General features: G+C 31.9%; 3 protein-coding genes across 3 annotated transcripts; all 3 read left to right on the top strand.

Annotated features, from left to right (window-relative positions):
• The first annotated feature begins 661 nt into the window (after window positions 1-661).
• Window positions 662-5,605, top strand: LOC124848628 (putative galacturonosyltransferase 4). The gene is made up of 9 exons (XM_047326354.2): window positions 662-1,155; window positions 1,252-1,286; window positions 1,388-1,432; window positions 1,525-1,606; window positions 1,734-1,993; window positions 2,780-3,033; window positions 3,211-3,568; window positions 3,841-4,416; window positions 5,089-5,605. The coding sequence occupies exons 1-9, from the start codon at window positions 1,053-1,055 to the stop codon at window positions 5,362-5,364; spliced, it is 1,989 nt and encodes a 662-aa protein (XP_047182310.1). The 5' UTR covers window positions 662-1,052; the 3' UTR covers window positions 5,365-5,605.
• A 2,311-nt stretch (window positions 5,606-7,916) lies between these two features.
• LOC124848679 (uncharacterized) lies at window positions 7,917-10,385 on the top strand. The gene has a single exon (XM_047326436.2). It carries the CDS (start codon window positions 8,274-8,276, stop codon window positions 10,287-10,289), a length of 2,016 nt encoding a protein of 671 aa, XP_047182392.1. The 5' UTR covers window positions 7,917-8,273; the 3' UTR covers window positions 10,290-10,385.
• Window positions 10,386-15,242: 4,857 nt separating this feature from the next.
• On the top strand, window positions 15,243-19,112 carry LOC124848661 (putative E3 ubiquitin-protein ligase WAVH2). Its single transcript, XM_047326407.2, has 3 exons — window positions 15,243-15,716; window positions 16,048-16,161; window positions 17,648-19,112. Exons 1-3 carry the CDS (start codon window positions 15,558-15,560, stop codon window positions 19,049-19,051), a joined length of 1,677 nt encoding a protein of 558 aa, XP_047182363.1. The 5' UTR covers window positions 15,243-15,557; the 3' UTR covers window positions 19,052-19,112.
• The last annotated feature ends 8,752 nt before the right edge of the window (window positions 19,113-27,864 follow it).

Genomic DNA, 27,864 nt, shown 5'->3' with positions numbered 1-27,864 from the left:
AAAATGAATATCATAACTTAGTAGCTATTCTGATTTATCATAATAAAATTTAAGTAGTTTTAGCAATAAATAAAAATTAAATCTATAATAATTAATAAATGTTTTGTAGAAAAAAAGGGAAAGAAGCGGCAGTCACGCGCGTCAGAGTGGCCAACTAAGCATCACATGTTGTACCACTTCACGCGTACAATAATTACTTAATTAATTAATTAACTAATCAATTAATTTTACCACTGACAAATCATGCTGTATGATAAACTGATTTTGTTTCTATAGTAATCATTTCAAAATTTTAACATTAGTTTCTAAATTATTGATAAACAAAATTTTTTACGGCAAAAAAAGTAAAGAAATTACACTTTCGTGGTAATCCATTTTTTAAAATTATTTTAAGATACATTTGACTAAAATATTTTATCATTAAAAATTAATAAAAGTCCCATTTGTAAACTGTGACTATTAAAAAGTAATTTCCATTGTTTACAAAAAAAAAAATCTTCTGCAACATTTTTTTTCTCCGTGACATTATATTAAATGGAAATGTTATTATATGCTAAGAAATTTTATATGAATTTATAATATTTTTGCAATAATTAGATTACATTAAGATTGTATGTAATTGAAAAAGTTTCCGTTAACAAATAGTGATAGGCGACGAAGAAAGAAGAAAGTTGTACGTTCGTTTTATTGTTCTTGTTCTTTTTCTTCTCTCTCTTTCCTTTTCTCCTCCATTACTTTGCTCTGTTCTTCTTTTTCTACTTCTCCTTCTTCTTCTCTCCTAAGTCGTTTCTCTATCTCTCTACATTGATACCATGCTAGAAGCAATTCAAAGAAAGATCGCAGGTTTTCGAAAACGCGTATTTTCTCTTCATTCAATGTAACTGATTCCTTTCTTAACTCTCAGAGGCAGTTTCCAGCATACCCAGAAGAAAGGGAAAGTGGGTTTTCTTTTCCTCTCGGAAAGTTTCCTTCTTGGCTCCTGTCTTCTCGTTTTCTTTATCTCTGTTCAAAGGGTCTTGTCACTTTTTCTTTTGTCTGTCTGGAAAAAAAAAATGGTGGCGGTAAGAAACATTGTGTTGCTGTTGCTGTCCATTACTGTTGTGGCTCCGATTGTGCTCTACACTGATCGCCTGGGCACGTTTGAGCCTCCTTCTGGTGAGTTTCAATTGCTTTTCTTTCTCTGAATTCATTTGCTTTGGCTATTTGCTAATGGTTTTGGTTTATTTGTGTTGGTTTTTATTCATTATGCAGACAAACAGGAGTTTGTTGAAGATGTTACTGCCTTTGTAAGTGACCGTCTTGAAAAAGATTCTTCAGTTGTTTTAGTCAGGGTCAGAGAGGTAGAGATTTTTGAGTTTCTGAATCTTCTTTTATTTTGTTGTGTCAGACTTTCAGTGCAGCAGACTCTAGGCACTTGAATCTGCTGCCGCAGGTATTGTCAATAGTTCCCTTCTTTTTTTCTCTTTGGTGTTGAATCTGTGATAATTTGTTTTTTATTGATGAAATATCTTATTTTACAAACAGGAAACTTCAACTACCGTTAAAGAACCTGTTAGGGTTGTGTATACTGAGGAGGATTCAATTAACAGAAGGAATTTCCCTCGAGGTACTTTTCTTTTGTGGTTTCTCTGTGTTCTTGAGTGAGGTTTTGGGTCCTTTTCCCCTCCGTTTCTAAGGTTCTTTATCTTTTTTGTCATATTTAATTAATGACATTCACTGTCATGTTGAGCTAGGCTTGCAATTGGTGAAATCAAGGGAGCATTTATCTGCCAGGGTGCTGTCTACTACAACTGATGAAGATCAGACTAAAAAGGAGAACTCCATTAAATTGGTTACTGATGGAATTAGACAAGGAAATCAAGTGGGTAGGTCCTTGGAAAAAGGTGATGGTACCGGTGAAAATGTAAATGGTGAAGTTGCTATTGATGTTGATAACAATGATGGGAAGCTGACTAGATCAACCAGTGTTTCTACTCAAGATCCTCAAATTAAGGTCGGTGATATATTGTGCTTTTGTTGTTTTATATGTTTGTGTTTTCATTTTTGTGTATATTGCTGACGCATTCTCTAGAAAGTTGTAAATAGTGATAGTTATGTAAAAAAATTCATCTTTGTTTTTGGTCATGTTGAAAAAGTTTTTGCATATTTATATCTGTGGAGGGTTGTCCATCATCTGTCAAATAAAGTACTTTGTATAGTCAGTGCTTCTAATGCTTGAATTTGGTAATCTAATGAAGAATTAAGTCTTAGGACCGAATACACTTATGAAAAAGGGTGGTTCATTGCATAAGAGAGCATCCTCACTGTTGTGCCAGAACTCACCCTCTATTATATTCGTTGGTAGCTCAGACATAAATTGTTCTGAATTTCATAAAGGACCCGGCAAATTGGTAGTTTGATAAACAAAATTAAAGTTAATTTAAATATAGACAAGTTTATGTCTTCATGATTTCGGCATCTTTTTAGATCGGACTGTGTGCATTTGTAGCCGAGGACATGAAACTAAATTTTGCATGGTGCAATGTAGCGCAACCCTGTGCTGTGCAAAAACAATTGCATAGTCATGTTTAATTAGTGCAACATGTTTTGTTTTTACAGTCAATGAAAGAGAACAATTAAGTTACTAGTATAGTGATACCTGTCAAGACTCATAATTATACTTTTTCCAATTATTTCTTTCAGAAAGTTGCATCATTCTAATTTAGGAAAACAAACCTCAGTACATATTGACTTTTCATTGTTTCACATTTGATGTATCTATTTTCATGTTGCCAAGCAGGAACAACCAACCGAAACTTCTAGCAAAGCCAAACAGAAAAGTTCTAGATTGTCTGAAACCAATAAGCAGCATGATCAAACACCATCTGATTATCGGGTAAAGCAGCTGAAAGATCAGCTTATCCAAGCTAAGGTTTTTCTTTCCCTTCCAGCTGTAAAAAGCAATCCTCATCTCACTCGGGAGCTTCGGTTACGAGTGAGAGATGTTTCACGAACTCTTGGGGATGCAAGCAAAGATTCTGAGTTACCTGGGAAGTAAGTTCACACTTAAGAATGATGTTATCTGCCTTCATGTTTCACAGTTATGTTATGATTCTGGAGTTGTACTTCTTTAAATTTCTCATGCTACTAGGATAGACATGATGAATAGCTAACTTTCTGCTCTAAGCTGCATATTTGTGCAGTCTTAACCTAAATTTGTAATAATGGCAGTGCAAATGAAAGAATGAAAGCCATGCAACAGACACTGATGAAAGGAAAACAAGCTCAAGATGATTGTACTGCTGTTGTGAAGAAGCTTAGGGCCATGCTCCACTTGACAGAGGAGCAGCTTCACGTTCTCAAGAAACAGACCTTGTTCTTAACACAATTGACAGCAAAAACACTGCCTAAAGGTCTTCATTGTCTTCCCTTGCGTCTTACAACTGAGTATCATAACATGAATTCTTCTGAGCAACAGTTCCCCAATCAAGAGAATTTAGAAGAACCCCAGTTGTTCCATTATGCTATATTTTCGGACAACATATTAGCAACAGCTGTTGTTGTGAACTCAACTGCTTCCAATGCTAAGGTAAATTCTTTACACTTTTAGAATGCCCTTGACAGTTTTTTTTGCTGCCAAGATTATTGAGAGAAATCGAAGAAATTTGATCTAACTGTAAGGTGGCGTAACTACACTTTATATGGTTTGAGTAATAAAAACTTTTCTGTTTCATTTTAGGCCTGAGTTTACAAATAATTCAAACAAAACATAAATAGACTAAATATCATTGAAGCCAATGTTACTAATATTTCCTACTGACACCAATTGTTTGTATTGACGTTATTTTAATGAATTTGTAGGACGCCTCAAAACATGTTTTCCACATTGTTACTGATAGACTCAATTACGCAGCGATGAGGATGTGGTTTTTGGTGAATCCACCAGGCAAGGCAACCATTCAAGTACAAAACATTGAAGACTTTACATGGTTGAATTCAAGTTACAGTCCTGTTCTTAAGCAGTTGGGTTCTCAATCCATGATTGATTATTACTTCAAGGCTCATCGAGCAACCTCTGATTCAAATCTGAAGTTTCGGAATCCGAAGTATTTATCTATTTTGAACCACCTCCGATTCTATCTGCCTGAGATCTTTCCGAAGCTCAACAAAGTGCTGTTTTTAGATGATGATATAGTTGTGCAGAAGGATCTGACTGATCTGTGGTCCATTGATTTGAAAGGCAATGTAAACGGTGCTGTAGAAACTTGTGGAGAAAGTTTTCACCGATTTGATCGATATCTCAACTTCTCACATCCTCTCATTGCAAAGAATTTTGATCCACATGCTTGTGGGTGGGCATATGGTATGAATATATTTGATTTAGTGGAATGGAAAAGGCAAAACATCACACAGGTGTACCACAACTGGCAGAATCTGGTATGTACACTTTGATCTACATTTCAGCGCGTATCCCATGTGATTGATAGCATTAATCATGCTATATTTGGAACAGATTTTATCTTTTAAATAAAGAATAATTGAGTTACTACTAACTAAGTCTTAGAAAATAAACTTTAAATCTAACTCAATCTTACAAATCAATTTATATACAATAATTTGATCATATCTCTAGTTAATACGAGATCTTGGCATGATAGGCTCATCAAACATTAATAGAATAGACTTTAGAATCAACTTACAAAGTAAATTTTAAGCTTAACTTAATCTTGCAAAATTAGTTTATGAGAAAAAGTTTTCATATATATATATACACACACACACTGTAATTTGGTCATATCTATGTGAGATCTCTAACACTAAGATCTAGCTGATATGCCTAATCATTTTGGCAATTAATCTTAATAGTCCTAAGGTGGGAGTTGAGATTTTGTGTGCTTTGACTGGTTCATTGTTATGTTGCAAACTGTCAACTTAAAATGCTGGAAATAGAAATATTCTGATCTGTATTTGGGTTTTGAAAAGTGTGAATATTATTTCAGTAGCCATCCATTCAATTTGCATTTACATCCCGGTTCTAGTCCATGTTTTGTGTTTCTTCCTAATTTAAATTTGAACTGATTTTTCTTTTCTAATTAAACTGAATTACAGAATCGTGATAGACAGCTATGGAAGTTAGGAACGCTGCCACCCGGTCTCATAACCTTCTGGAAACGTACTTTCCCGCTGAACCGATCTTGGCATGTCTTAGGACTTGGCTACAACCCCAACGTTGACCATAAAGATATCGAGCAGTCTGCTGTTGTACACTATAATGGGAACATGAAACCATGGCTTGAGATAAGTATTCCTAAGTTTCGAAGTTATTGGACAAAGTATGTGGACTACAATCATCTCTATTTGCGAGAATGCAACATCAATCCATAGATAGGTCTTTTAGTTGCCTGACCATTAAAGTTTTCTCAGCATTAGCTATGTTGCAGTGCATCTTTTAGGTCTGCAATTCCATCTGTGTAGAGCTCCTATTTTTTAAAGCTTTACAATTCTTTCTGTATACGTGTTCCCATTTTACATTCTTATTTTTTGAACTTGCAAAAACCTGCAGACAATGCTAACTGTACTGCACTTGTAAATGAAATGAATGAAGAGGCTAGTTCTTTTTGTTTTCTGTTGTGTGCTTCCTTTTTCAAAACTTCCTGTCGTGTTGGTAGTCTTCTTTTTTTCTAGTACATTTTCCTTTAATTTTGGCAGTGTATACCCTGTTCATCCTTCAGTAGTTTCTACAACACAATCTTTGTCAAGTGAAGTTTTTGAGCAGTTTGATTTAAGAAATCGTTGTTTATACTTATTTCAAAGATGATCAAAAACGGTGTATCATTTTTGGCACTTAAAAAAAAAAAAGTTGTTGGATATAATCATAAGACTAAGACTCGGCTCCACCGACAATATGTTTGGTGGGTTTGGTAGTGCCTCTTCACTTTTTCAGTATCAGGTTTCTGAGTTTTATCTCTTTAGGTTGCAAGTAGAGAGTGTGGTAGCAATGTTGTTGCCATAGAGGGAAGAAGTAGACGTAGGGTAGAAGAGAAAATAAATATATGGTCACTTAATTATGAATATAAAGATGGAAGTAGGTTTGAGTGAAGAATGCATGAAAATAACGTTAATGTGCATAACAGCAAAATGTATGGTGGCAGGGCCCCATTTTGATATCTGTCACCCAATAGGACATGCAAAGAAATGATGATAAATCAGCATCATCACAACTTGTATTTTTTGTTATCACGTGGTGGTGGAACCCACTGTTTATTTTATGCAGGGTGGTTTCTCACTGACTGTGATCACGTGCACAAACCTATGATCATGAGTCAGTGTTTCTTCAGAAAATGATAGTGTGAATGAGAGTCACCATAGCCCAAAATTGAACAGAAGTGTGTAGTATGTAGAACACTGATTAGGAAAGAAATAGACTAGAGAACAGTGTTGAAAGAGACTTTAGAGCAAAAATATTGGCTTTTCTTGAGTCTGGAAATCTCTGTTAACTGAGAAAGTTAAAGTTTTGTTGATTTTTTATTTGCATTTGAATTGAGTTAACTGAGAAAGTTAAAGTTCATATTTTGTTGTTCCTGAAAAGGAGTGAGGATAGAGCTTGATCTATATAACATTTTTATGATCAATTGATCATAGTAATAGTAGTAAGAGGAAAAAGTGTAAATTATAAAAAAAATTAACAAGTTTTAAAAAATAGATTGTAATAATGATGATTAATCCAGAATATAAAAAATTGTGTGACTTAATTGATAATATGACATTTTAGTATCAGAATATTTCTTTCAAGAAGCACTTAAATTTAAAAACTTAATTGATATCTTAAAATATTTACTATTAAAATTAAATTGAAAATGTTTCATTATCTAAATTATTCCATTTGTCCCTCTTTTCAACATCCATCGGCATATATTGATTTTATGTGGGTGTGACTTGGATGTAACATTTCTGAATGTTACGTTCAAAAATTGCTTAATAGAGAGACACTTCTGAATTAGATTTTGCTTACACGTCTACACAACTATAGGAAACAATAAATCTTATACTAATAGAAGACTTCTTCCCAATAAATATATTTTATTTTCTTAATTTAAAAATTCAAGTATTAATTGACTTTTTCTGTTATTAAAATTTTAAATACCCTCTTGTTTTGGCTTTAAAAGAATCTGCTAAAATGTGTAATGATACTTCATTTACAAAATAATAATCACACGAAAACAAATAAAGTGGCTTTTTCATGTTATACATATTGAGAAAAGTTATTATTATTATTTATTTCTGACGATATTATTAATAGAAATAGCAATTAATTTTTTTTATACAATTGTATTTTTATTTTAGTTAAAAAAATTGTTCGAAAATATTAACCTAAGTAGATTTCTTTAAATTCTCACATTGTGTTTGGGAAGTGAATTTAAAAAAATAGAAAAAACAAAAAAAAATGAATGAAAAGAAAACAGAAAGTGAAATTTGGATTAAGAAAAAATAGTATGGAATAAATATGGAAATCAGATAAAATATTATAATTGATTTGATTAATGTAATATATTAAAGTCTTTTGATCTATGAAGTTATAAATTTAAATTTGAGAAGATAGATTAAATTTAAATTAAATGGAAATGAAAAACAGAAGAAAAAGTTTGAGAAAACAAATTTGTAATTTGTTTTATTCCTTTCAAATAAAAATTGAAGAAAAGAGTTAGATAATGCAGTTTCTGTGAGAGTGAGATAATAAGAAACACCATTAAAAAGTGAATCTCAAGCCATGTCCAATAATGCAATAACGGGTCTAGGATATTTCAACCTTTGTATTATTACATCGTAAAAATAACAATAATTGGTTTGAGGTTGCTTCTTTATCTTATTGGTTGCATGAGCTTGTCCCATATGAACACATTTATCAGCCCAAATATTTAACATGCATAAAAAAAGTTATATGTAAACACCTTTCTCTTTTCATTCCCAACCATCATCATTTCAAACAGATTTCGCAAATTTATTTTTTCTTGTTGTAATAATTATAATTATAATATTAAAAAATAAATATAAAAATGGAATACTATGATATGTGACATGTATGATGAGAAGAAAGGATAAGGAATAAAACTATGAAAAGATTTTTTTTTTTTCTAACTTATTTCTTCGTTTTCATTTTGTTATCTCTTTAGTTTATACCAAACTTACTATTACAAAACAATTTTGATTCTAAACTAGATACTTTTTTATGCCAGTTTTTACGATTCTAAACATATATACTAAATGATAAGAATCTACGTTTAAATCCAGTACTGATGATGAACATGTGTGTCTGTCAACACGGACGGAGAACTTGTCGGCCTAGTTATCGTTTACTGAGGCATTTCACAGCATCATTTTCCAGTTACCGAGAAAAGGGTCTGCGTAAAATTTTCAATGGGGCTGAGATTTCAAACCCCGGAACCCTTTTAATACCCAATAATTTGAGCTTAGCGCCGAGGTCTACGGATGATGCACTCCACAGACTCAATGCGGAGATAACGATCTTGGGTCGCCAGGGCAAGCTCGAAGAAGCAAAGAAGTTGTTCGACGAAATGCGCCAACGAGATGATGTTTCCTACAATTCGATGATTACCGTTTATTTGAAGAACAAGGACCTACTTGGAGCCGAAACAGTGTTCAGAGCAATGCCACAAAAAAATGTTGTTGCAGAATCTGCAATGATTGATGGGTATGCTAAAGTTGGTCGCTTGGATGAAGCTCGTAAGGTGTTCGATAGTATGAGTCATAGGAATGCATTCTCTTGGACTAGTTTGATTTCTGGGTATTTTAGTTATGGAAAAATTGACGAGGCTTTGGACTTGTTTGATCAAATGCCTGAGAGAAACGTTGTGTCCTGGACTGCGGTGGTTTCAGGTTTTTCTCGCAATGGGTTGATGGGTCATGCTCGAAAGTATTTTGATCGCATGCCTGAAAAGAATATCATAGCTTGGACAGCGATGGTCAAGGCATATCTTGACAATGACTGCTTCGATGAGGCTTATAAGCTCTTCCTTGAAATGCCTGAAAGGAATGTTCGCTCTTGGAACATCATGATCTCAGGTTGTTTGAGGGTCAATAGAGTGAATGAGGCCATAAGTTTGTTTGAATCAATGCCGGATAGGAATCATGTTTCGTGGACGGCTATGGTTTCGGGTTTGGCACAAAACAAGATGATTGGGATTGCTAGGAAGTATTTTGATCTCATGCCTCATAAAGATATGGCTGCATGGACTGCAATGATCAGTGCATGTGTTGATGAGGGTCACATGGACGAAGCTCGCTTGATTTTCAACCTGGTGCCGGAGAAGAAAGTTGGGAGTTGGAACACAATGATCGGTGGCTACGCAAGGAATGGTGATATAGCAGAAGCCTTATGTCTGTTTGTTTTGATGTTAAGATCTTGCGTTAGACCCAATGAAACCACTATGACTAGCGTATTAACTTCCTGTGATGGCATGGTGGAACTCATACAAGCTCATGCAATGGTCATACGGCTCGGGTTTGAGCCCAACACATGGCTTACAAATGCACTTATTACGTTGTACTCCAAAAGTGGAGATCTTTGTTCAGCTAGGCTTGTTTTTGAGCTACTAAAGTCAAAAGATGTAGTGTCATGGACTGCCATGATAGTATCTTATTCAAATCATGGACATGGTCACCATGCCTTGCAGGTATTCGCAAGCATGCTAGTATCAGGAATTAAGCCAGATGAGGTCACCTTTGTGGGACTCTTGTCAGCTTGTAGCCATGCTGGTCTTGTTAACCAAGGTAGAAGACTGTTTGACTCAATCAAGGGTACTTATAATTTAAATCCTAAGGCGGAGCACTATTCCTGCCTTGTAGACATTCTAAGTAGAGCAGGACTTATGGATGAGGCAATGGATGTAGTGTCCACTATTCCTCCTTCCGAGAGAGATGAAGCTGTTCTTATGGCTTTGCTTGGTGCGTGTAGGCTTCATGGGGATGTTGTAATGGCAAATTCCGTTGGTGAGAAACTATTAGAGCTAGAGCCATCTAGTTCAGGGGGGTATGTACTACTAGCACATACATATGCTGCAGAGGGTCAATGGGATGAATTTGCACAAGTTAGGAAAAGAATGAAAGAGAGATATCTAAAGAAAAATCCAGGATATAGTCAAATACAGATAAAAGGGAAAAATCATGTATTTGTTGTTGGGGAAAGATCTCATCCCCAGATTGAGGAAATTTACAGATTGTTACAACAGAATCTTCAACCTTTGATGACGGAAATGGGTTCTACACCAGAGAACATGTTGCTAGTAGATTAGTTCTCAAGCAATTAAGTACTAACCCAAGTTACATCTAACATAAAAAATGTACACTTTATAGTGTTATTATGAACGCCACTGATTAGTTCTTTTAAACTTGGTGAGCTATTTAGCATGATATAAATGATTGAGTGTTGGAAACTTTATGAGAACCGCAAAATTTGTGAGAATACAAAGTTGACACACAACAGTTAAGTTAAGGTGTTTTATGTTATTGCATAGGAACATAACTATATAGTGAACTGAAAAGGTAAAAAGTGAAATTGTTGCTAACCGTTCAGTTCCAAAGTCCAAATCAAATTCAAATGAGCTAATGATTTGCCCTTCTGTTCTAATCATGGGATTTCTAAAAGCTGTGGATATAACTTTCTTTTTCTTTATGCAGTGGTACAGGTAGGAACGAAAAGATTCAGAAGTGACCTTGAAATCCAGTTGCATTATGATTAATGGACTATGAAAAGTGAGGGGCGTCAAACAATTAGAAAATGACAAACCTCGGCCTCTTGTGAGTTAAGTCTTGTGACCTGACCTATTAACAACCACCGGGAAATATGGTGCATGTATTAAGGAAAAACTATTCATGACTAAGAAAGAAGATACGGACACAGACGGCAACATCTTGAAATAAGATTAAAACATATGCTCAAACTGCACAATAAACAGTTTAATAATACTAATTATTACATGAGCCTTATGACATGGTTTTTTTTTTAATCATCTAACGTGAGTCTTAGCTTCTTCTGTGAGATTCTGAAGTTTGCTAACGAGTTTAAGTCTCTTCTGGTTCGTTAGTCATATTTAAAACCCAGAACTCTTTTATGGAGAATTTTTTTATCAGAACCCAACACTGAATTCTTCTTATAAACTCAACACGTATAGTCAATTGGATTACGTCCACCGTATACTTAGGACAACAATTTGACAATAAAAGCTTATTGAAACAAGTTAAAAATTATTTCAAAAGGTTGAATTAAGTTCCAAATAAGTTGATGTTCCAATGATCCAAGTTCAACTCCCTTGTACTTTGACCAGGTCAAACTGAACTATTTGAACAAGCAATCAGACATATTTGTTCTTTGTAGGCTAGCAAGCAGCAAGTTTTTGCAAACACAAGGAAACTTTCCCCTTTACCTTCTTTTGAGAGGCAAGAGAGGATCACCAATAGCTTTCCCATGTCATTCACAAAAAGAGATTCCCTAAGTTCTCAGTACTGTCATTATTTTCCTTTGGTGCATCCATCGTTTTCTGGCTCTATTATAACCACTTGCTTTCAAGACAAACTATCCAATTTTGATACACTTCTCATACCCCACAATTATGAATAAACCTGAATCTGCATTAAAATTAGCACATTCAAGTTTAGTGATTGATTACCTCGACAACTCAATACAAGCTCGTACCTATTAAATTTGAATTATTGGTTTTTTGTCATTTGTCTTCTTGTTATATGTCTTGCCTGAAGCATGTGAGAAGGAGCATCATCACTACCTAACCATTCCAAATAACTTATGGACACAAAAGAAAAAGATAATATTTGTACTTGGACACAAACTTGCTCTGCTAATACGTTTGTACTCGTAATAATAATTTCAGTACACGTTTGATTTCTTAGCTGATTGCTTAGATTGTTGTCTAGTGCATTAGTTAACTCAAAAAATCCATCCTGGTGAGCATGATCCAAAGTTCAAACCGTGACAGATTTAGTTTAAGATGTTATAATATAACTGCTATAGTATAATCTACATTCATATAGGTTAACTTTTTTCTCATCTTATAACACTCTGCATTATCTAAAGTTAGTTTAGAACCTCTAATGCAAACTTTATCACTTTAAAAGTTGAAATGAAGATTCTGAACAAAGATTGAAAAAGGATTGGTATGATTCAAAATACTGTTTTCTCTGCTGAAGTCCAAAAATTGATAGCACAGGATTCAAATGCATCTCTCCATGCCCTTAAAAGTTGAAGAAAGAAAAAAAAGAAGAAAACCTTTAAAGTGAGAGGTTTGTTCATAATTACTCACTACTACTAACAAATTCATTTACTTTAAAATGGACTAAATTATATAAAAGGAAGAGGAGGGAGACATATGTAATTTAAACATCTCTCAAGGAGTGGTAAAATATTACTTTATTTAGGATTCTTATGTTTTGATTTTATTTTATTTTTTTTCTACCGATATAGATACTTTATGGTATGTATCTGATCTGAAACAGTAACCTAATATGTAGGTAATATTTTGGGACCCTCTTGGTGGATTTTTGGGAGAAAAGAAAAGAGAATTGGGAAGGGAAAAAAAGGGAAAAGGAGGAAAGAGGCATTTGATTGTCACCTAGGGCAGTAGTTCAAAGAAGACCTATTATTCTAACGCGGTTTAATCATCAATGGGACAACTCATCCTTTTTCTGATCAAAGGGAATGGAAAGAAACTAAGCAACAGCAAGCATGCAAAAGCACAAATCAAACTACACCACAGAATAACCCCTTTTGAGTCCCCTTCTCTCTTTTTTTTCTTTCACAGTATGCTTTATTATGATCAAATAAATTTCACTTTACCCTTTTTTTTTTCACTTGGCTATTCAAATAAGAAAATTCACAACTAGCTTAACCATATCAGTTAATCCTATGACTTACAGTCTGGATATTTTTACTTAATTACAATTTTCCCCAGAAGAAAAAAATTAAAACTTTATTTAACTAAGTACGTCAAATTAAATTATGATTAGATAAAAAACATACCATGCCAGTCACCCACTAGAAATTCTAGTGGGTCTTTCAATATGGATTTGTATTAAGATGACTTTTGTTTAGATAATAGGTGTTAAAATTACTAGAATTGAATTAAAAATATACATGAATCAAATAACTTGACTGAACTATGCATTAATAGTTTCAATGAGAGTAAGTCTAAAATTAAAAATTATATTTTCAACTCAATGCTGGACATAATAATAAATAAAAATCATATCCGATGAATCTAAATAATACTATAAAGTGAATCTTAAGTACCCTTAATCCAAATAATTCCACCAACAAAGAAAGAAGCAATTAGGTGTCTAACCTAAAAAGCTAAACAATAAATATGCAAGAGCTATAAAAGAAGAAGAATATAGAAAAAGGAAAAAAGAGAGATATGTTGTGTAGCTCATGTAAGTATATGAAGAAGACAAGTGGAATACAACCAATGCAAGAAAAGCATTTTGGAGCCAACCCATTAGTCTCTCTTGCTTTGACCACCTTTGCATTGCAAATAAATGGCCATTTTTTTATTTACATTAAAAGAAAAAGAAGAAGAAGAAGGAGAAAAAGCCAAAGAATGGAATTATGGAAGCTCTTATGGATCAATGCCATGAACCTTTTAAATTCAAATAAAACGGTCATTTTCCCCACCTCTTGGAACCCTTTTGACCCTTCTCTTTTTCTCTCTCATTTCTTTTTTATATATTTTCCCCAATTTTCTCCCTCTCCATGGCTTTGCTTTTCAATCCTGCCAGCAAATCAGATCTCTGTTTTGACTCTTGTGAGGCAGTTCACGAGTTTAATTTTTTTTTTTCTGAAACAAGTTGGTACCAAAGTGATTCTAAGTTGTAGCTAACGCATGCTGAAAAATGGTACCAATATTAAAGATTGGACATTGCTGCTGCTACCATGTTTAAAAGGGAAAAAGAAGAATAAGAAAAAAAAAATGTGTCCCTGTGCTATAAACTGGTGGACCCAATTCCCTGTGTGGAATGTGGGGTGAACTGCTTTAAATCTAATGGAAACTTGTCATGATTGAAGTCATCCCATAAATTGTCATTATGTTTCACAAGCTCTAGATTTAGGTCCATAAAAATGTGTTTTTTTTTCCTCAAAAAGTGCATAAACTTGATGCATACATAGAATTTTCAAAACCAAAGTATTTTTTGAATAAACATTGCAAAAAAAAAAAAAAAAAGTGGAAGAAAAAATGGATGAAAATATAAGCGTGGTCCAAGTGGAGGGATCTCACTATTGCTGTAAACAACTTGTATTGGTCAATTAGGTTTTTAGTGGGATGGCCCCATAATATCATTGTTTTTGTAAAGGGCCAAATTGGTCCTTTTCCTTCCTCCTCATTTCATGCTATTCCATCAATTTCAACACCCTTTTTTTCTGTTTACTAAAATATCGTTTTAGATGCAAGTAACATTGATGCTTGATGCTACAAATTGTAGACTAATTAACTAAAATTTGCTTTGGTCAGTTTCCCATGAAAAAAGGTAACCCATAGGATCTAAATCTATGACTTGAAGTAGAAACTGTCAAGCCAAACTTCAATTTTCCTTTCAAAGCAATCAAATTACAATCTTTGACAAGAATACTGTTGTTTCCCCAAAATAGCAAATATGGTTCTCACACTCTTTTTCAATAACTATCAAATAACATTTTTTAGCATTTTAAATCATTTAAAATCACCCACACTTTCATAAACACATATCAAATATTCAACTTTATACAATTTTTTTTCTCCATTCAAAAAGGTGTTCAACGCCTAACATTTTTTTCAGTCTGGTTCAACTGATTTAAATTTGTACATACCTAAATGTATGCCAGACTCTTTTTATTTATGAATATTTGGATTTAAACCTTTAAAAGATATCAACTTTGAGTAATCTGAATGAAAAAATATCCAATATTCCACATAAATATAGTTAATTGGACAGATCCTCCGGTAAAAGTTAATTTTCAACAGATTTAATATATATAAATAAAAAATACCATTACAGCATTGTCCCTTACACGCAAAATTCAAAAAAAAAAAAACAAAAAAAAAACTAATCTTTATGGATCAAAGCAAAAAAATGGGAATTAGGGTGGCTTGTTGGTTTGAAGTTGAAGAGAGTGTAAGAAGGTAAAAACAAAAAGGGGTTTTTTTTTTATTGGTAAATGTGAGTGAGCATAGGCAAATATAATAATGATGTAGGGGTGGCAGTGCTTAGAAGCGGTTGTGAAATGTAATGTACTTATGTTATATAAGCGTGTGTGTGGTGCTGATGAAGAAAGAACACAACAATAATAATAGTGACTTACAAAAGTAACAGCAGCGACGGCAACAGAAGCTGCTCATTGCTGAATTTTGCAGAGCTCCTTGTCTCTTTTCTTTTCTCTCTCTTTCTCTCTCTCATCTGTTCCTCTGCATCAGTTGTGGCCTCATCAGAGACACAAACACAAAAAAGCTTCAGAGGGTAACCCTCTAACACTCTAAGCTTTGACACAAACAACTGAGATAGTGAAAAGAAAGGAGAGAATGGGAGAAGGAGGAGGGGGAAGAAGAGGGACTTCAAAGCTGAAAGAAGCAGCAAGGAAGGTGGCTGTGGCAGCAGCATATGCATGTGGCTCATTCTCGAGGAGAAAGGCTTTGGTGGATCCAGTATCCATTGACACGTCTTGTAGTCTATCTGCCACTGTAAACTCCCACTTTCCCTTTTCTCAACACTCTGCATTTCTTTCTTCTTTGGGTGTTTGCATTTTGGGGAAAGATTCAAACTTTATCTGCATTTTGGGATGGACTGCAATTTTACTAAATTGGTGTTCAATTGGATGGCCCTCTTCATCCATCGTCGGTTTTGGGCTGTGAAATCATGGATTTGGGAATGCCCTTTCCTACTTGATTTTTGGGATTTCCCTTTTGTTTTTCTCTGATAATGCCTTTTGATTATAGTGATTAAGGTGGTTTGACATGGATTGTTTATGAATTTGTCGTGGTTATTAATGTCATTATTGTTGTTTGTTTGCAGACCTCAATTTCTTCATTTTTGTCTCCATCAAGAACAAAAAATTCCCCAGGGGAGGTAATGGAGGAAACAGATTCTGGTATCATTACCAACATCAACAATGAGCTTCATGGCAAGGTAATCCACTTTCAGTTCCTTAAACCACCACAAGACTTTTCATTTTATTTGGTTGGCAAATTAATAATCATTAACATTGTTGATTCTACCGAGGTAACGTAACTTGGAGATTTAATAATACTTTTAATGAATTAATGAATTAATAGGTTTAGGATTAAAGTAACTCTTCAACTTCTAGCTACTAGACATTTTGGTACTCAATTCTTTCATGCGTTTTCTATCTGCGCATTCGGTCTATTATTGCTTTGAAACACTTCGGAATCCAATGAACCTAAAAGTTTGACCTTGTGGAACATTTTTTCTTTTTTTCTTTTCTTGCTTTTTTGTAATTGATTCTTAATTCTTCTTTTTAACTACCCTTTTGCTTTATTATTTGTCTCGTGCTGTGATTTGGCCGAATGGCTTTAAAGCATTTATTTTGGTACTGAAATATATATAGAACACCGAAGGTGGTTAATAGAAGATACTGGCATGTGAATACCTGCACATGGCACATTAGTGAAGCCAAGAATCAATTCATTAAATGCTGACCCCACGTTGGGAAGTTTCACCTGCCACTACATGCATGATCATGCTTTTCCTTCTATTGTCGTGAAAACCTCTCTGGATATTATATATGCTATACACATGTCTTTCATCCAATAGCTTCATAATGAAGGGAATGAACTTTTGTTAAGAACACAATCCATTGTCACTTTGAGTTTGGAATCTCGTTTTTAATTTACCGCAACTTTCTCTGTGTACTTTAATCCAATGGTAAAAAGTGATTAGTTGATTAAATCATGTAATTTTGTATGAATGTTGGCATGAAAACCACTAGAGTGATTCGATTTGCCATATAGTATGTATTTTCTTCAATCTTCATCTGGTTTTATCACAACTTTGTCTGTATGCCACTTTCTTTTCATTAAAAATGCCTCTTCGGAAAAGTTACTAATTGCTCAATACTATTATTATTTTGGAAAGACTTTAATTCTGATTCATTATCGCTATAAAGACTTTTATACATCCACAGATTAGAAATCATGCAAGATAAGACTTCTTAAACAATTATTACAGAAGTCAGCAATATCGTCATAAATGCAATCCATATTTTACACTATCATCACAATCTAGTTAATTCCTTCTCAAAATGAGTAGAGTGTGATATCACTTTGAATATATGGGTGTTTTTCTTTTATTTTCTTCTTCTGTCATGGTACTGTTAGCTTTGAAAATATTGGAGCTATGCATGTTATGTACATACATCTATGCTACTAGAAGCTTCAAACTAACAAGCAAGCACAGCAGAACATTCATTTTCTTGGTTCGTTTGTTCCTGAATCAAATTTCACTGTCTGTCTTTCTGGTCAATTTGTAACAAACATCATTCTTGGTCGAAACTATGAATGTATTATTGTATTTCTTCCTTACTATTCATGAATGCATGCTTGTTCCTTGACAGAGTGTTCGTTTGACTCACCTCCTTCGTTTTGTTTGTCTGCAGAATTTGTGTGCAATATGTTTAGATCCTCTTAGTTACCACAGCAAGGGAAGCAGTCCTGGTCAAGCTATATTCACTGCTCAGTGCTCTCATGCATTCCATTTTGCCTGCATCTCTTCCAATGTCCGCCATGGAAGTGTCACTTGCCCCATTTGCCGTGCCCATTGGACTCAGCTCCCGCGCAACCTAAACAACAACCTTAGTGGGCCTTTCACTTCTTCCAACCAAAGTGATCCCATTCTTCGAATCCTTGATGATTCCATTGCTACCTTCCGTGTTCATCGCCGATCTCTTCTACGCTCCGCACGCTATGATGATGATGATCCTGTTGAACCCGATGACGCACCTGACAGTCCCAAGCTGAGTTTCTCTCTTGTGCCTATTCCACCAAATGCACCAACCAGTTATCATCCAGCTTTGCAAGTGACCAAACATGCCTCATGTCCTTGCCATTTATCACTCCACCCTTTAACTTGCAGCTCCTCATCACATGTACAATCTCCACCAATGCAAACACCTTATATCATGTGCCCTTCCTCAAATAGAGCCTATCTCTCTGTGAAACTCACCCACGAACGAGCCACTGACTTGGTCTTGGTGGCTAGTCCAAATGGACCACACCTAAGACTTCTCAAACAAGCAATGGCTCTTGTGGTTTTCTCCCTGAGACAGATAGACAGGTTGGCCATTGTTACATATTCCTCAGCTGCGGCTCGTGTGTTCCCCTTAAGACGCATGACATCCTATGGAAAGCGCACAGCCCTTCAAGTGATTGACCGGTTGTTTTACATGGGGCAAGCTGATCCAGTTGAAGGGTTGAAGAAAGGGATAAAGATACTTGAAGACCGTGTGCACAAGAACCCCGAATCATGCATCCTGCACTTATCAGATAATCCTACTAGACCATACCATGCTGTGAGCATGGAACTACCATCTACTCCAATTCATAGATTTCATGTGGGATTTGGCTTTGGCACTTCTAGTGGATTTGTCATACAAGAGTTTGAGGAGTTCTTGGCCAAGATGCTGGGAGGCATTGTGCGAGAAATCCAGCTGAGAATATGTGGGGCTGGAGAGGAAGTTGGCAGTGGCAGAGTCATAAGGATTGGAGAGATAAGAGGTGGAGAAGAAAGAAGGATTCTGTTAGACCTTGGTGACTGCACTCATGTGTATGTGGAATATAGCTACATTGAAGGTGAAATTGATGAGTGTGTTAGAAGGACAGGGGAAACTGTTGTAGGTGTTGGAGAACATAAAGGTGATGCTTCAGAAGATGGTGAAGAAACAGTGAGGGATATGAACACAGGTGGTGGTGGTGGCAGGACTAGCAGTGTTGAAAGTTGGGATTTTCATGATCCTTACATGGCTAGAAGATGGGCCAAGCATTTGCATGGTTATAGACTTTGATATTACAACTATTGTTTTATGTAGACCAATGCATTTCTTGAGGCTATTTTTTTCTAGGCCATCCCTCCTGTCTTCGATATCTATAGCTAGAACTGTAATCTTATAGAACTTGAAAAGATTATACAAAACATTATTTCTTCACACAACCAACAAAACAAAGATAAGAAAGACAAAACACTGCATATGTGTGATGTTTATTTAATGTAGTTTTGTTTTGTTTTAAGTTTGACTTGGTTTAAAAATCAGTTCAAAGGCAAGGATTTATACTAACTAAAGATAAAGGAGAGAGATTATTTGTGAAGTTCAAAGTTTATATCACTCAAATCAAGTGTTACATTGGATGTCATACTCCAAACTTATTTGTGAGATTTGGAAGAAAAAAAATCAGATGGTGCACCAACTTTAACTAGGAATGGGAAATAATGTATATCTTGTAATGGTGTAGGTGAAATTAACATTACTGTGTATAAAAAGTAATAAATAATCTATTTGAAAGGAGTTTTGTTTATATGCATGCGTTCATATAAACATGTGAAAAAATTGAAAGTTATAATTAAATTGAATTTATGTTTAATATTTAATTCAGGTAATTAAGATACGTATAAAATTTGTGAGTTGGTTTAGTTTTATAAAAGGATGATAGTTGTATTTAAATTGAGGGGTGAAAATAATATTATTCTGAGTGGTGAAGAAAGTAAAATGAACTTGGGTTTTCAGTGTGGGCCGTGGAAAAATTAGATGCATAAAAAGGACAAGCATAGTATTTTGTGGGGTTCAAATAGAAGAAAAGTCTCCTCTCTCTTGTATAAAATGGTTTGGGTGTTGCTCCCTCCACCACCACCCTATACTTCCTCCACCTCCCCACATTATTTTAAATACAATTATATCCTTAAGTTAAAAAGATTTTTACTTTTATCCTATTTTAAATCATTTGAAACCCTAATTTTACCTTCTTAGCACCCACCCACGGAACTCTCTTCCCCTTTCCCCATTTCTGTTTCACCTCCCCACCTCTCGCACTTCCATTCCTTTTTCTTCCTAGCTTTTTTTTGTTTGAAAGCTTCCATTGCCGCCGTGGTGTGAAGGAGCGTCGCCGCCATGGTGTGAAGGAGCGTCGTCGTCGTGGTGTGGAGGAACATCGAGAAGCGTCCAAAGCATCAACCAACGTCTCAACGGATGTCCCCTAATAAAACAAATCTTAAAATAAAAAACGTAACCTTTAAACGAAGGTGACATTTTCAATGGATGTCAACATCCGTTGTTCACATCCGTTAAGGATGTCAGCTCCTTTTAAAGATTATGTTTTTTATTTTAGGGATTTATTTCAAGGTTTATTCGAATACGTACCTGGAGGAAGCACGACACGCACTACACCACTCCACTGCACCACTCCACTGCACCACAAGAGTGACATTGCATCACGAGAGCGACATTGCACCACGAGAGGGAGACTGCTTGATAATTCTTTCCATCACCACCAACCTTTGCAACTTGTAGTATCTCACAACGACGAAAGAAAGAGAGGAAGAAATATAATGTTAAAATGAAATAAAAGTATTTTACTCATGTACGGACGACTAGAATAGGTTATTAGTGAAATAAATTGTGAATGGATAAAATAAAAAAATAATAACCCTATGAGTAAAACAATAAAGGGGAGGTGGAGGGAGCAACACCCAAATGGTTTGGTTATTTGATTTTATCATCAATCAAATTATATCTTTATTATTAGCAGAATGTAATTAATGGATTAATTAAGGTATTTTGAATTACATTACATATGACGTGTCTTTACTGTTTCGGAATATTATAAAATGTATGTAATGAAGAATAAATGAAAATGAAAAAAGTGGTAAGATACAACGTAGGGATCTTTGCTGATATTTTGTTTTATATGGAAAGTTAAATATTAAATATTAGATGTCAGCATCATCCAGCACACATGCATGAATCTTAGCAGAAATTGTCAAATAGTGGTTGAAACGTAAAACCTAATTCATATTTTTCTTTTTTCTTAAACTTAATACAGTCATACAATACAATTTATATTTTATTTTTATTTTAAAATTTGTGATATGTCCTTACCTATCACAAAAATAATTACGACAAAAATTAAAAAAAAAAACATTTTTCTCTTAATTACTAAAACCATAAAAAAGAGAAGAAAAAAAATAGAATATCCTAATAAAAAAATATTGTATTTATTTTATAACATGAAAAAGTAAACATTAAAATAAATTTTATACTTTAGTATTTTCTTCATCGTTCCTTTCATTAATTTGAATCTTGAGAACATGAGATGAGTTTATATTCATCCATTGATATATTTATTCTAAATGGATGGTTCATTATTCAAGTAGAAGAATCTTATTATGGTTTGTTGACTTCACAAAAATGGATGAGCTTGGTTTTGGGTAGTATAAATCAAAAGGTATCATAATGATGAGAATGAAGTTTTATTATTTATAAAATTTATGAATTGTGTAATTTGTTAATGCTATGTAATTAATTTATAAGTATTTACGTGCATGATGATGATGTTTACTACGAAACAAAGTTGGTCATATCCAATGATGAGATCACTTTCCTTCTACCACGTTTTTATCATCTTCAATAATTAAATTTGAGTAAACTTTTAGATATATACGAGCTTTGCTGATAAAATAAAAATAATATAAATAAGAAGTATTCGGAGATAATATATTTATACGACAAACACGGTATACATCTAAACTGTTTTATTAATAAAAAATTCAATGAAAGGATATTTTTTAAGGTATGAAAGTCTTCTATTTTGAAACACGATGATATTTTTTTTTCCTAATTTAGAAATTTTAGACATGAAAAAAAGAAAAGAATCGGTTATTTCTTTGAGTTTTTATTAAAGAAAATAACATATCCACATCAAACAGTCTAAATCGAACATACTTAGTTTCTTCCAATTTCGTTTTCATTCATTTAGTTTAACCTTAATTACTGTCAGATCGAATAAACGTATTGACTGAAATCCAATTTTTGTATAACAGTACGTTGATTCAAATGATAATTAATCTACTTTTACAATAACAATCTCATTAATAATAATAATAATAATAATATAATAATAATAATAATAATAATAATAATAAATTTATAGTGGCTACAAGAAAATTAATATATATATATATATGATTTGTTTTTTTTTTATCATCTCCGTATAAATTATTACAAACTAATTATTGGGTATTAAAAATTAGAATTCAAAACCAAAATATTTAATCATTATCGATTATCTTTCCAACAATGATTTTTGGAAATGACTCAATCTATGATGTTTGGATTTATTTATTTATTTTTTACCAATTTGGTTATTTTAGTTGTAAAATTACAAAATTTTTAAAATAATTATAATTTAAAATAAGTATACTAACATAACACGACTATAATATAAAAAAAATTAGGTTAATGTGATAAAACTTTAGAATAAATAAGTTATATAAAGATAACATAATTTCGTTTGATTATAATAAAGTTATATCGTATTTACACGACTTATTTATTTTGAAATCATATCATGTTAATATAAATTTTAAATTGTACCAAATTTGGTAATTTAAGTGCTAAATTATCCTCTAATGATACGAAAAAAAATCAATACTAACACCATAATTCTTTTAAATAGAAAAAAAATTATTTGTCAAGACAGTTAATTTATTCTTACAAGTGTATATACAAAACCATATAGTATTTTTAACAAATAAATATTTTACAATAAATTAGTTACTGTTTACTTATTGTTCAGTGAATATTCATTCTATTTCGTATTTGTATTGATTTGTAGAAATTTGATTGTGAATTATGACAATGAAGTGAACCTTATGAAAAGACAGAATTCCTTTTTGAAAGTCATGTGAGTTATATATATAAGTAAAAGAATTTAGAAACTTTAGTTATTTAGGATTACATTTTCTCTGGGTAGGCCATAAGATCGTTACTTTTTCCTTGGGTGAAAAACTTTTCAAAACATTATTAAATCATTGATATGACAAAACATCATTTTTAAAGATTCACCTTAGCAAATCAAAAATGGATTCCAGGTGGATTTTTCTTTTGCTTTTAAAGTTTTCTTTTCCATCGTAACAGAGGGGGAAAAAATAAGTGAAAATTTTTAGGTATTTATTTTTTGGAATTTAGGTCAGTGTTTATTAATTTGATAATTCAAATGAAAAATGTTTTTTCTTTCATAAAAAAAATGTTACCAATTATCAACTCTTATTAAAGCCAACTGATTTAAATAATTTAACCGTTATTCTTGACATGGCTATCAAAGTCTTATAATTTTATAGTTCAATTATTGTTTTCTTTTTTCATGTGAAGTGCCACCTATTATTTTTGTTTTTCTCATTGAATAATGAAATAAACATTAACAAGGACAATAATAAATATAATAGGTATTTTACAGTTAAAAAATAAGGAAGGAGTTGACTAAAAAATAAAATAAAATAAGATTAAAAAGGATAGGTTCATGAACACACTACTACTATATACTACATTATATACTACATTATTATGAAAATTCATTTTATGAGACTTGGTTGTTTTGGTTACGGTGCTGAGTCAATAAACTCCTTCACAATTTTGTCTTCTCGTCGTCCGGTCTCGCTCCAAGCTTTGTTGTCTTGCTCTACCGTCTAGGAGAAACCTGTCAAAGATCCTCCGATGCCAAAGTCACTATACGAACCGTTCGACAATACAATAGAACAGTAATAAATGTGCACTAAATATAATCTATCTACCACTTATCTTTAACCTGTGTTTAAAGATTAAAGTTTTCGTCATGGGCTTGAATTAATGAAGAGTTAATCACAGTCCAATTTTAGTCCAATGGCTCTAATCGTTGTTTACCTTAATCATGGTCTTAATGATCTAGAGAGCCTACCGATCGGTCTTAGTATAACTGTCGGTTAGGTTGATTCAGTATTGCTTTCTCAGGATCGTCCGGTCCGTATGGTACAGTGGTATAATGATGAATAAGACATAGTAACATTCCATTTTGACCTTCATCACTCGCCTTTCAAAAATTCATTCTTGTGATATCAATCACCTTTGCTTTTCAATATGAACTTTAAAGCAAAATGGGCATCATAGAGACATTTAAGTTCATTTGTAAATTAATTTTCATATACTTTTAGTTGAGTTTTAAAATATAGAAAAAAAACTTATCTAATTTAGTTTGTTGTGTTGTGTCCATTTTGGCAGGTACACGTATGATTAAGTTATTCATTATAATTTAACAATTTATATTATCATGTGAGAACATTTTAAATTAAAATATAGAAATAGTTAAAAATGTCAAAGCCGTGTTTGAAGTTAATAAGAAGAGGTGTTTAAAAATATTGAAGTTGAATAGTAGATTTTAAAAATAAATAAATCATATAACTTGTATAAATGATATTTTCCACGTTTTACGCGTCAAAGGATAAGGATACAGAGAGAACGAAGATAAAACAGAACATTACATTATAGAATGGACAAACCAAACAACATAACAAACCCTTAACTTCGTACTGCACTAAAACAAATATAGAAAAGAAAAAGAAAACGCGAATGATGAGAGTGAAGCTTAACCATAAAAAAGTATCATTATAATATTAAAATCTAAATCTTACATGATAAATGAAAAAGTGAAATATTATACAAAGATAAAAATTTATTAACTAGTTATATTATGATTTTGAATTGGAAATATAATTTTTTTTCACATAATTATTATGTTGTATCTTTTTATATTTTTTTCTTTGATAAACTTAACATATAAATTATACTTTTTTTATTTAAATATATTATCCGCTTTGAATCAAGTCTTTATGGATTTGTTTTCACTATCACTTCAAAAGATATTTTGACTACTCAAAAAGTATCGTAATAGTGAAGATATCATATGTGTATATAAACATATGACCATATCTTATTTGATATGATGTGAGACTTTATTTATACTCAACACATTAAACCATGATCACCATAGTTGAATAAATAAAAAGATATTATGGTCCATTGAAAAATACAATGAAATTGATAAAGTGGAGGAATAACAACTTAAAAAAAAAAAACATAACCATCACACATGCTCCTTTAACTTTCTTTATTGCTTGGTTCTTAATTTTCATCCATGCATCAAAAAACCTTCATTAAAAAGAGACACTCACATAAAAGAAAAACAAAAAAAAAAAGAGTAGATAAAAGTTGTTCATTGATCCATGATGTCTGGTATGGTTTGTTACTTGTTTTGAGGCATTTTTTAGTTATTAAAAATTATAGAATTGAAAATTCAGATATATACAAGAATCAGTTGACTTGAGACTATGAAAATTTGTTTGTTTCTGTTTGGAAACTCTCTCTATGTATATTTAACTGTTGTGGCTGCCTTAAAACTAAATAAATGTCTGTCAAAATTAAATTCTATTGAAATTAGACTTTGTAACTTTAACTTGCAACGTACCATACAAAATGATGATTAATTTACGTGCCTACATAAATTTTTGTCCGACTAAAATAGCAACTTTGGGTTATAGGTTTGTTTTTCAAAATTGAAAATAGCTGTTTATATTTTTTTAATAACGTGCTTAGTAAAAATGACAAATAAATCCATTTTTATAATTATAATATGAGCATGTATTAATTCTTTACGAGTAATTTATGTTGTGATTAAGTATGAGTATGAATATAATAATATTTAATTTTTTTAAAATTATATATGAAATGAGGATGAGTATGTATCTCGCCCTTATATATTTCATCTTCGTTTTCATTCCCAATTTAAATTATTTAAACACGTTTAGTTGGATTAAAAGAATTTATATAAATTTTTATTTAATTTTTGTAAGTTATTTTTAAGACATACATTTAATTATTTTTATTTTTTATATAATTATTTAATTTTTATTTAATGTTTGTTTGATATTTTTATTTAATATTTATATAATTATATATATGTGTATATATTTAACATTTAATAATATGAAATTTTATTGTATGTGATTTTATTTTTATTTTAGAAGAATACATTTTTTATATAAACTAAGTCCAAAAGTTACATATTTTATAAGATTTTAAACATATTTAAAATTTATAATTTTTATTGGAATCAAAATCAAACTTACTAACTTTTCATGAGCTAAAAACATGTTGAATTCTTAATTATACAATGGCTTTTCTACTGAATTCTTAATTATACGATGACTTCTACGAACCAAGTCTGTTTAATTTGACTTTTGTTTTCCCTTATTATGGCAATTAACATGATTATAGAAAAAAATTAACGTATTTAATTCCATGTTGATAATTGTTTCGAAGTTAAAATTTAGATAACTGTTGCTTTGAATAGGAACAATTATACTGAATTTTATTATTAAATTATTTTTTTAATACAAGCATGCAAATATAAATCATATTACTCTAAAACTTAGTTTAACTAGGATTAGTTTTGTGAAATTATTTCTCTTATTTAAAATCAATTTGTCAACGCTTATCCGAGGCTAGTCTTGTAAAAGAAAAAAAAAATCTTACAACTTACAGATAAATTAATTAAAGTTAATCTCTAATAACTTACATATTGTTTGGTAGCCATGACTTAAAAAAGAAAAAAAACAAAGAAAGAATTGATAGGTTTGGTAGCTATGAATTGATAAAAAAAAAGTCAAAGAAAAGATAAATAATAGACTGAATAATATATCCTCTACTCGATAACTATAGTCTTTTATTATTAGGACAGTGATTAACAAATATTTAATCAATACATGTCACTCCCTTATTTCCGTAAAATTTTTCATTTAATTATTATTTTAAAAATTGAAAACCTTAATTACTTCTATACTAAGTATATCTTTACTTTTTACTTAATATTTAATTTTTTTACATTAAAAATCTCATAACTATTTTATTAAAAAAATTATTATTGTTTCGGTACTTAGAATTCATCAATTTCATTTTAAAAATCGATCGTCTAATAATTTTTGTTCTGGGCCGCTTTTTTGTTTGTTAAAACGGATTGATGGTACTTATTAAATATTATCGGAAACTAAAGTTAATTTGATCATAAGGTTAAGATAATAAATATGTAGTTAATGTCTTTTTTACTCTTTATTTTGTACTTTTATTTATAATTTTTGTAATATATATTTTTATTATAATTGATCTAATTATAACCCAAATTTCACTAATCTTGATTAGAGATTTAATTAAGTTTTCTGTTTTAAATTGTTATACTCTGACAACTCGATTTTTTTGGTTAAATTATCACATAAATTTGATTGATTAACAACTTGACCGGACGAAATATACCATACAATTATATTTATTGATTTTAGCTGGTAAGGAAAAATAAATACGTCAACATCATTAATTTTTAACTTTATGTCTGTTTCTGATAATCATTTTTAAGATTAAATATTGTTTTAGTCTCTAAATTTTAACACGAAATAAAAATATCTGTATATTTCAAAACTTGATACAAACGGATTATAAAACTTTAAAAATCAATAAATTTAATTTTGTTAAATTATTTAACATGTGAAATGCCATTTCAGGTTATCATTTTAGTAGTTATATCATTTGACATTTTACTACTTATATGTTAATAATGCTGCTTAACATGTAAAAAATAAAACTTTAACACTTAGATTAAGAAAATTATATTTATTTATTTTAAAATTTGTAAAAAATTTATCAAATATGAAAATGTATTAGAAAAGTAGCTTGAAAAAAAAAAAAGTAAAACTAAAAGTACTATCATTTAGAGAAAAATGTAAACTGTTGTTCTGGAATGCAGGGAA

Source organism: Vigna umbellata, chromosome 5, assembly GCF_029865625.1.
Source record: "Vigna umbellata cultivar VRB3 chromosome 5, Vumbellata_1.0, whole genome shotgun sequence".
NCBI lineage: Eukaryota > Viridiplantae > Streptophyta > Magnoliopsida > Fabales > Fabaceae > Vigna > Vigna umbellata.
The sequence above is the reverse complement of the archived record's forward strand: the minus strand, read 5'-3'. Positions and strand labels throughout refer to the sequence as shown.